At 37.4% G+C, this 10,719-nt stretch overlaps 1 protein-coding gene across 1 annotated transcript; it reads right to left on the bottom strand.

The window, feature by feature from the left end:
- Nucleotides 1-933: 933 nt before the first annotated feature.
- Nucleotides 934-6,001, bottom strand: LOC140245192 (uncharacterized). The gene is made up of 5 exons (XM_072324786.1): nucleotides 5,955-6,001; nucleotides 5,008-5,075; nucleotides 2,520-2,744; nucleotides 1,747-1,824; nucleotides 934-1,151 (listed from the first exon to the last, which is right to left on the bottom strand). The coding sequence occupies exons 1-5, from the start codon at nucleotides 5,999-6,001 to the stop codon at nucleotides 934-936; spliced, it is 636 nt and encodes a 211-aa protein (XP_072180887.1).
- Nucleotides 6,002-10,719: the final 4,718 nt, after the last annotated feature.

Here is a 10,719-nt window from a genome sequence, read left to right as displayed (position 1 = left end):
TGTTCGTTTTGAGGTGCACGGCCACATTTGTAGTATTCTTCACAAAATTCAAACCGTCAGGGGATGAAAGATGTCATTCACACCCTACAGATGTTTTCAAAATTATTTATACCCTTGTGGGTTTTTTTTTTTTCTAATTATGACACTTTCTTATAGTCTGATAGATCTGTGGTGTCACTCAGCCATCGTTTTGATACCTTAGTCATAGTACTACGATGTACGATATTTCCAGTTTCATATTGCATGAGAAAAGAAATATCAGGATCTTTATTTTAGAGACTTTCCTGACTTTAAGAAAAGCAAACTCAGACATTAGTCGTAATTATTGATCAGATCGAAACTAGTTGTTTGTCATAAAACATTCAGTGCACTGGATTTCGCTACGTTCTCATGAGACTTCTGACATAAAGAGAGAAATAATAAAAAAAAAATTAAGGCTAGCCAATGAGGGTAATCTCGACGTGTCTACTGTTGTGATAATGAAGTGAAATTCCAGGTAAAGGTGGGGATACCATGGAGTGGAAAGGCTGGGCCGGTTTGGGATATATTCGAGGATCCCCGTAGCGAATTGTGTACAGTTATATCACTGATCTTTATGTATTAAGGTACGTGCACATCCAAAGAATCTCGGTTGAAATCGACCATTACCGATGTGCGTCCGCTCTGATGAACAAATCCGCTGGTACTCGGCTGACAGGCGCTATTTGTGGCCATCGAATGTACCGAGGTGGCAAGTAAATGAACATGGATTCAATCGAATCACCCATGTTTCCTAACGCTATCGAATATTTAAACCCAAATTTACTTTAGCTGGGGTATGAGAATAAAGTACCTGAAAGACATACGAAAGTGCGATCATTCCATCGTGCACTGTAAGCGTAACAGGAGCCTTATTCATCTATCCATATATGACATGGGGTGAGAGATGCCTCTCTACAACATACCCATTCTGGAGCAGGACGGGACTGAAGCATTCCAAACCGGGAAGTAAGTTGACCAGCCAGGTAGTCCCACACACTGTAATGTCGCGCTGCCATAGATTACGTAACCTTTTGTACAGGTGAGAGTTAATCTGGACCCAAATTCCGTTATACTGGAGTCCCAGTAGCCATGATACACTTGACCAGGATCATCACAAGACCTGAGTGGACCTATAGAATGAAATCGGGGGAAAAAGATTTCGGGAATCATGTAGAAATTTACACTTTCATTTTTCTCTGGTTGTTTTCTATGGGATCGCACGAAGATGAGCAATGTCCATACATCAGAGTTTCACAAATATGCTATAGACAACGAAACAAAAAAATCTTCAGAAAATAGGCCCTTCCTCGTTTTTCTTTCGATCGATTATTACACATTTTGTGTCAGTAACAAAAAATTATACTAAAAAGTGCCTTTGTCAGTCCCCCATCAGTTGGAAAAAAAAATAGAAAATTGCATTTTTGATTGTCTGCATTTTCAGTTCCGTGAGACTTGTGGAAATGTTTGTTTCTATATAGTATGGTATTATTACGCGACATTGCCTGTGTGAATATGTAATATCCGTAAATCTTGACTGCAATTAAACTAATGGCAATATAGGGCCTATTTCTGGTTATTGTCTTCTGTGGAGTCTTTTTATGTGGGTTATAAGCATTACATGAGAACAGTACCCGTTGTACTGTTGGAGTAATTTTAATTCACGTACAGTGTATTTGATCTCCAGTAGATATTGCGAAACCTGTTACTGTTCACGCTTTATCTTACCTTTACATTTCAGTCTGACAGCCTGTTTCAAATAACACCTTCTTGTTGCAAGTGAACAATCCATCAAACGCCGTTTACCTGTGAGAAGATTTTTGAGAATCATTTACTATGATCTGCAATGGATCATAAATCATTACTGTCCTTATAAGATTATAAAGGAAATCGACTGGAGAGAATAATGATTGTACTGACCTTCTCTTTAGAATTACCCCGTATCAATCGTACCGACCGAACAGATATATCATCTGTGTTTAAAGACATTATTTTTCATACCATTTGCAGATGAAACAGAAAATCCACCATTAGTGCTTTGAAATAGTTATAAAATATTAGTTTGGGATTGAAACAAGCAATATAAAAATTTGAATCAGGAAAATCAATGTTAAGTATTGTTAAATATGCAAAATGTAGTTATAAAATTGTTTCTAGACTAAGCCGTCTGCAGTTATGATTTATTGAGAAAAAATAGGGATATCGCGAAGTTTTTATGTGGTAGGATGTTTTGTGATACAACTGACCTATACATATGTATCAATTACGATATCTCGAACATTTTTGAAACACTGCTCCCGATAGTAAACAGGACCTTTGACCAAATGTTTCCCTTTGTCTTTGGATGAAAACACGTGAATTTAAAGTCATGACATCGACGTCTCTCTGGCCTCAAAGCAGAGCAGCAAGCCTAATCAATCTCAGAGGACTCATTTTAATATTCAATATCAATACTGTACACGGTTACAGTGTAGTAACACTTTAATGGACTTGCACAATACTTCGGTCACCTTCTGGACATGACAACCATTGATTGTTGTTTGCTCTTGCTGCCATGGGCAAACTCTGAGCTGTAAACTCTTCCGCCGCTGGGAAGCCAAGCTCTCCACACACCAGTTCTGCAGCTTTGGTGGTAAAGTTGTCGAAACAGACATATGTGTCTGGTTCAAAGATCACTAACCCTTCTAGGGGAGAGCGTCCGTCAATCAGCTTCACAGTTGGTATTCCTCGAAAATGAAAATTAATGAACAACGTTGCACAGGTAAATTGTATTTTCTGATGATTGACATTCAAATGACGTTTTGATACGGATATTGCATTTGTGACCCTCTACCACAAAGCAAACATAAAGTCGCCAGACATGGATTTTTAGTTAAGGGCAGATTCTGAAAGCGCAGACTCTGAGCTTTAAAATGATGTATAACTCAATTCAAATTGATTCTCTTAACCTATATAAATACTGGAAAGAAAGCACACACTCTTAATCTTTACTAAGCCGTGCTACCTGTACCATGAATGGGACAAAAACATGATGTTAACCACTGTAGCACCAACAATTAAGGGATTATCAGATTAAGTTGAAATCGAGCATGGTCTATTACCACATTCTGGCCATGATAAATGTCAACGTTCAGAGCAGTAGTACCATCCTTTCAAAAGTTATTAGAGTTGAAAGTGAAGAGGGTGCAAAGGATTTTCAAGAAATGAAAGGGGCCTCTAAGAAAATCCTGATCATGATACTCTACTAAAAAGGGAGGTTGTAGAAAAACTGCTGAAAACCCACTTTCCCATTCAATTTATGATCCAAAACTCTGGAATAATGTAGAAAAAGAATAGCTCTTTCAGAAAATATGGAAAACTCAAAATTGACTCGGTTCACCCATTTCACCTTTCTCGAGTCCTCATGTAAAATCAAGTGGTGCGACTTTTTGTTTGTTTTGTGATGCACGGTCACATTTGTTAAAATTGCCAGATAGATTGTTGGTTTATAGTAGAGATAGAAGAAAGACGATCGTTCGTTTTTCAAAATGATATCGTATTCCTCGATGTGAAATGCACCAGAAAACCATCAGCAAACCAACACACACACACACACACAATAGGCCTAAAATACAAAGAGAGGTGTTTCTTTGGGGGTTTTGTCATGGGGGTGCGGTATTTATTTCTGATGGATGGCAGAGACTACATCTGCTGATGTCGTTGGAGAACAATGTTGGAGTGTATGTGGTAAGATTGACCAACTCCCGCCGCACCCTGTGTGTGTGTGTGTACATATAGATAACTCATAACGTGTGCAAACAGAATTAGGTACACTATGTGATCTCTCATGGAATCTCCCAGGCACCTAAGAGAATCGCGGGGACCTAGTAACCACTGGAGAATTCTAATTAATTATTCCACTGGCATGAATAAACCGCCAAGTTGTCTCAGTACCTCTTATTATAATATATATTATGTTTAATTACTCTCGTATCTGCAGCTATAGCTGTTAGTCAAGCATGCACTTCATCGGTAGATGTATCTAGGTGATCCAAAAGTGTGATAAATATCACTATCATTGTCAGATTGAGTTTTAAACTATCACTTCTGCCACGAAGTGCCGCCGGAGGCATTATGTTTTCGGGTTGTCCGTCCTTCCGTCCGTCCGTCCGTCCGTCCGTCCGTAATGATTTTTATTGACGGCGAACCTTAAAGTGCTACAATGTCACTGTTTTCTCCTGATCTCGGAAATGGTCCAGTGTATCTTCATGGAACTTAGAACATGTGTATGTACTGTCTTACAATGCTAGGATGTTAGAATTGATGTGGATTCATTGTTTGCACATTTAGTCTTTTCCTAAAAAGGCAATTTAAAGGTAGGGAATCCCATTTGCATGCCTTAAATGAAGAGTTGTATAAACACAGTGGTATGTTGAAGAGAGCATCATTTTAGAAACTCCCATAAAGTATTGAAAGTGGAAGGTAACATTTAGTACATTTTTATTGACCGTTAGATTTTGAATTGAATTCTTTTCGGGGCTCACCGTAAATTCCAGTACATTACTAGGCTACCTTTGCAGACCCATGCACTGCATGTGTGTCCATCATGTATATTTTGTGAATAAAGTTCATCAAAACTTACAAACATTTCTACATACATTCTTGCCACACACTCTATATGCTATTACATCAGCTCTTATACTTTTAGATTTGTGTTTATAGATAAAAAAATACAGAAGACTGCAACAAAAAGGCTTAAGTGTGGCTGACACACAGAACTACTGAGTAGTTGAGTTTTGTGCATTATTCAAATTGTAGATAACTGTTGACTTCCAAATTTCTAAGCAGTGGCCTAAACAAGTCCCCTGAGATTCATATTTAATGTTTTGCTGCATTTTGGGAGTTCTGTAAAAGGTATCCCCTACCTTTAAAACTATTTATTTTAGATAAAGAGGAAGTTTATTCGTATTGATAATTATTCAACATAATGTAAACGGGATGAATACTTACCCCCATAACACTTTACACTCATCTTGAAGTTCACTGGGTAGACATATATACCATATCGAAAGCTGAATCTGATGTGTCAGTGATATAACAGGGGAACTCTGATTATAATTCAAAATCACAGTCAGAGACGATTTGTTAGCTATTTCTTCCAACATGTAGAATCCCATCACTTTGTTGTTGAAAGATTTCATTTCAGTGAGAATTCGCCGTCCACGAGGTGCCTTTATAACCCAAGTATCACCGTTGGTAACACAGCTTTCGTCACACGATACCTCGTGCTCTAATTGCTTCTCCGAACAGCTGAGAGTAAAATCTACGGCAGATAAAATGATAAAGAAGAGTTATGTAACAATAATTTCATTGTATAAACTCGTGAATCTGTGAGGAGATAACGATAAAAACAATCCCTCAAGGAATATTGGAAGTCGTGCTGTTTAGTTCCGCAACGTCGATGTCTAAAGAAGGGGAAAGTAAAATTCTGTGTCCCACTATTTCATATAAGCTTATTCACCAATCGATTAAATGTGTGTGTGTGTGTGTGTTGTTTTTTTTTTTTTGTCGCAGTTGAACTCTTTACATAATATTTCAAATAAAAAACATCTTAAACTGACAATTGATACCTAATTTTCCAAATTATCAAGCACTTTTGATGCATATTGACACCCATAGGCCTAGATGTAATCTAAGATGAGGCTTATATAATTTTGCTGTCAAAAAAGCGTCCCATTTAGTGCACATGCAACGGAAGCAAGGGACTTAAAATGACCCATGCAATAATGCGCCAACGAGAACACTATAGATATACTTTAGATACTTACACTTTGTATTGCCTTTAGACAATGAGAAACTGGGATGAAAGAGGATGAAACCAGCAAAGAACCATACTGGGAAAGCCATTTTCCTCAGCTCGATAGCGATATTATCAAATCTCCACATCCGGTAATTACTCGTATTGAAGCCTCAGTCTCAATGCGGAATATCCCAAGGGATTCATCGTGCAACACTAGACAAATTTCAAATAAAGGTATACTCTAGCACGATCTACAATTCATTTGCGAACGCTACATCTGTTGATGTCGTCAAAGAATAACGGTAGAGCGTATGTGATAAGACCGAGTACCTCTGCCACACCCAGTGCGTGTGTGTTTGTGTTCATGCAGATAGTATGTAACGTGCTCAAACTGACAATTATACAGAAGAATTGCATTGCGTGATCTTACCCGAAATCTCCGAGGCACCAAAAGAAACAGGAGGACCTACTGTAACCTCTGGAGAAAGAGCAATCAATCATTCGATTGATATGAATAAAACGTCAAGTTGTCTCAATAACTTTTATCATAACATTATGTTTGAAAAATCACTTTCGTATCTGTTGCCACAATTATTCAAGCACTTCATCGGTTCATGCATCCTTGTTATCCACAAGTGTGATAAATATCACCACCTTGTGACTCTAGTATTGTTTGATTGAGTTTTATTACCGTAACAATAGGGACGGCAGGCACGCTTGTGGTTGCGGTCCGACGAGGAGGTATTGTTGTGGACGCTTAATATGCCCGCACCCCTCTTATCTCTCCCCAATCATCCTTCACACCCGTTGGCCTACATAATTTTACTAGTGTGTTTATAATATATATATGTATATATAATTGTAATAATTACTTAGAGGCTAAAAATAATGCGTGAGTCTCTAAATGAAGGCAAATTCCCAAGATCTGATATCAGGAGCAAAGAAGGATATCTTGTTTTTGCTCAGCTTTCGAGGTATGCCATCATTGGCACTGAAAACTGTCGTGTCTAGTGGCTAATAATTGACGCAATTTTGACGAGTTTTCGATAAGATACTCTATTCACATGGATATTAAAGCAATTGTGTATTTTCTCATATTGCCAAGTCACTTTACTTAAATACTGACAACGCCAGTACTCACAAACTGTCATAAGAAATTTCGCTTTAAAATGGAGATGGAATCAAGGGGGAAGGCAAACTGATTACTGTATTAAATGAAAATCAATTGCGTGACATGCATTTTTATTAAACCATTTCACATTTTTATATCAATTATAAAGATACTTTTTTCGGCTTCAGAGTTAAACGAGAGGAAAAATGAAATACAGATAATTAAGTATTGGAAGAACATCAGATTTTAATTGCCATCAAGCCTCGCTTTATTTGCAGATCCCTTGGTTTCTGTATAGTTTGCAACCTTGCAAGAAAATGGATTTGATTTTATTCTTACCTCTGTGAAAACTGGTGATTCCTATTAAACAGAAAAGCACTTACGTGACATGATTTTTAGAACCATTTCATTTGTTATATCAATTACAAACAGACTTGTTGGCTTTAAAGTAAAACAAGAAGAAAATAAAATATTTGTAATAAGATATTTGAAGTAAGATCAAATTTCAATTTCCAGTCAAGCCTCGCTCTATTTGCAGATTACTTGGTTTCTATAATTTGTAACCTTGCAAGAAGTAAAACTTCATTACATGCTACGCTCGTTACGAGCGTAGCATGTAATGAAGTTTGAGATTCACTAAAATTGACTGTCGACAAACACAAAACCAAAAATTTATTCTTTAAACAGACCGCTTGTCCGATGAATTTTTGGTCGACAGAATATTACATGATTGACATACTAAAAGGAATATTTTGTTTGTTATTCAATGAGCGTGGTATAGATTTAGCTCAATTCTAAAAGGTGATTCTCTTGTGATGAAGTGACTTCGTAGACATCAAATCAATTAGACCGGGTAGAATAAAGTAATTTTGAGTTTTGATTCACCACATTCAGATTGTCACTTCTGAGAGAAATGGGTTGATTAATAGATAGATGATATTACTTGTTGATTCATTGTTGATTCATTGTAAGATTAAATAAAATATGAAGAAATCTTTTTTTTTTTTTTTTTTTGGCCTGTTTAGTTTGTATGATGACCAACCACAGGGTCGCAACACACAAAACACAATATTAAAAGCCATTAGGACTTTCACGTTCTTATGAATTATAATCATGATAATATAATGAAAGTGCTTGGAATTTCGCGACCCATTATCTGCCCGGTTGCTGTAATCACTTGACCACTTGTGTGTCAGCATATTGGTGTATAGAGCGACTGAGTCTTAAAGCCTGTTTTTCAATTTTGTTATTTTGTATAAACCTTTAGTGAAAGCAGACAAACCTCTCCCTTCCCTTTCTCCTTTCAACTATCCTATCTCTATGCAAGTCATCCCTCCCTCCTATTCTCCTTCCGATGTACATTATAATATTATGTTATGCTACGGGGGCTGCACGCAAATCAAGCTACGCTTATGCTGTAGCCCCTCTGTATTATTCATTGTAGTATGTTTTGTTGTACTTTTGCTGTACATTGTACACAGGCAATGAACAAGAAAATGCTTATATATATTATCATAATTATGTTTGTACATGAATGTGTATATGTACAATGATGATACAGAAACCAATAAATCAAATCAAATCAAATCGATTCAAGATATTTACTTGAGTGTAAAATGTGGTTGAGAGTTTTTCTACAATTAATATACTCATTATGAGGTATACAAAATAAATTTTTCTCACCTTACAGTGATTGCCGTGTTGTCTACTGGCACAGAACTGTTCTTGGAAATATGTTAACGAAAACGTAGATACAATATATCTGTTATTCTGATATCATGCTCATACTCTGTGACTATTCTCTTCTGTAATACTAATCATATATATGTATACATATATATATATATATATATATATATGTATATATATATATATACATATATATATATATTTATATATATATATATATATTAATGCCATTTTATGGTTTTTTATCACATATACATATATATACACACACATATATGTATATATCTTTGTTGCGACACGGATTGTCGCCCCTACACGGATTGTCGCCTCCTGCTCGGGGCGACAATCCGTGACGGGCGCTGGCGGCACGGATTGTCGCCCCCTACACGGATTGTCGCCTGGCGACAATCCGTGACGCTTGTGCAGTTCCCAGTTTTTGACCTCGAAGGCGACAATCCGTGTTGGCAAAAAAAATTGTTGCGACACGGATTGTCGCCCCGTCACAGATTGTCGCCCCGGGCTCGGGGTGGTTCCTCCGGTGTTAAGCTTTGGTGGGATGGGTATGACTGGTAAGTTATGCGTATGTGTGTGTGTGTGTGTGTGTGTATTGTGAGCTGCATGATATGTGATGTGTATGATTTGTTGTGTGTGTGTGTCTGTGTGTGTGTGTGTGTGTAAATGTGTGTATGTGTGTGTGTTTGGAGTATAATAATACAATATGTAGAAACTGTGCATGTGTGGTGGTCATAGTGGTAGTGGTTTGTTTGTCTGTGTGTATACGTGTGCCTGTATGCTTACGTGTGTATGTGGAATATAGCGGCGCTACTGTGGCAATACAAACGCCTTCAGAGTGTATGAGCACGTGTTTAAAAAATTCACACCAGCGTTGATCTAAAAATAGTATGGGTGTGTGAACCAATATCAGCGGTGAGGCAGGCTAGGCGAGAGAGAGACCGAGAGAAAATACATACGAGGGAGGTACCCTCCCCAAATGTTATTTGTCTTTGTTCATTTTTTACTGCAGTCATTTTCTTCCATCAGTCTTATAAACTAGAACGTCCATACCACTATTCTTTGTCCCAGAATAGGTTTGGCATGCTTTATGCATGAGCGAATATTTTCCACACGCCGTAAAAAAATTGTCAATCGTTAGTTGATTTTAGCACAAACGAACTGCCATTGCACACCGCTAATACATACGTAATACAAGCAAACACCAACAAACACTCAAACAAATCCTCATAATGCTAATAAACCAACTCAACACTTTTTTCCTTGATAATCATTGATTTCATTCAAATCATTCATAAATCGACTCATTCTGGGTGTAACATGAAATAAAAAGTTACAAATGGCAATTCGAAACAGAAACAAATCCATTTGTCAATTTATACCACAAATAATCTCACTTCAACATAGATAACTCGATTATACACCAATCCTACTAACAATTTCTTCACGAGAAAGTTTTGACATGTAGGGCCCTACCAAACCTATATTCCTTGAATACATTGGTTTGGATCATGTAACACCTTCTTACTTACAAGGGCATATACATAAAAAAAAAACACACACACAGATACATTACACGAATCTAGAATGAAATCAGTCATAAAAAACCCGACCACCCCCTCCCCTCCCCATCCGAAACAAATCTAGGGCCTACATCTATCCTAAATATTAAATCCTACCAACACCTGTCATACCATTCATAACTATCCTTCTTCAAATCCAATCCCCAACCCACCAACCCCTGATTAAACAAAACCTAAATCATCCCACACCCACATTCACCAACCCAAATACATACACACACACACACACACACACACACACGAAGGTTCCGTTATTCCGAAGTTTCATTTTTTCCGAGGCTTCATTTTAATATCCGAAACACACAATTCCCTATACCTAGAGGTTCGTTGATCCAAAAATGAAATTCGGAATAACGAACCTTGGGAATAATGAGCCTTCGGACGAATGTGCCTTCAGAGTAACAAACTGTTGCAATAACGAAATGTAACCCCCTTCCCACATACCGACGCACACCTGAACCGATACCACATTCCTTCCTGATGAAACGATTTCCCAATGTTGATAAATAAGACATAATGGACCGTAT

The sequence above is a fragment of the Diadema setosum genome, chromosome 22 (assembly GCF_964275005.1).
Source record: "Diadema setosum chromosome 22, eeDiaSeto1, whole genome shotgun sequence".
In the NCBI taxonomy this organism is placed as follows: domain Eukaryota; kingdom Metazoa; phylum Echinodermata; class Echinoidea; order Diadematoida; family Diadematidae; genus Diadema; species Diadema setosum.
This window is presented reverse-complemented; position numbering and strand designations above follow the sequence as displayed.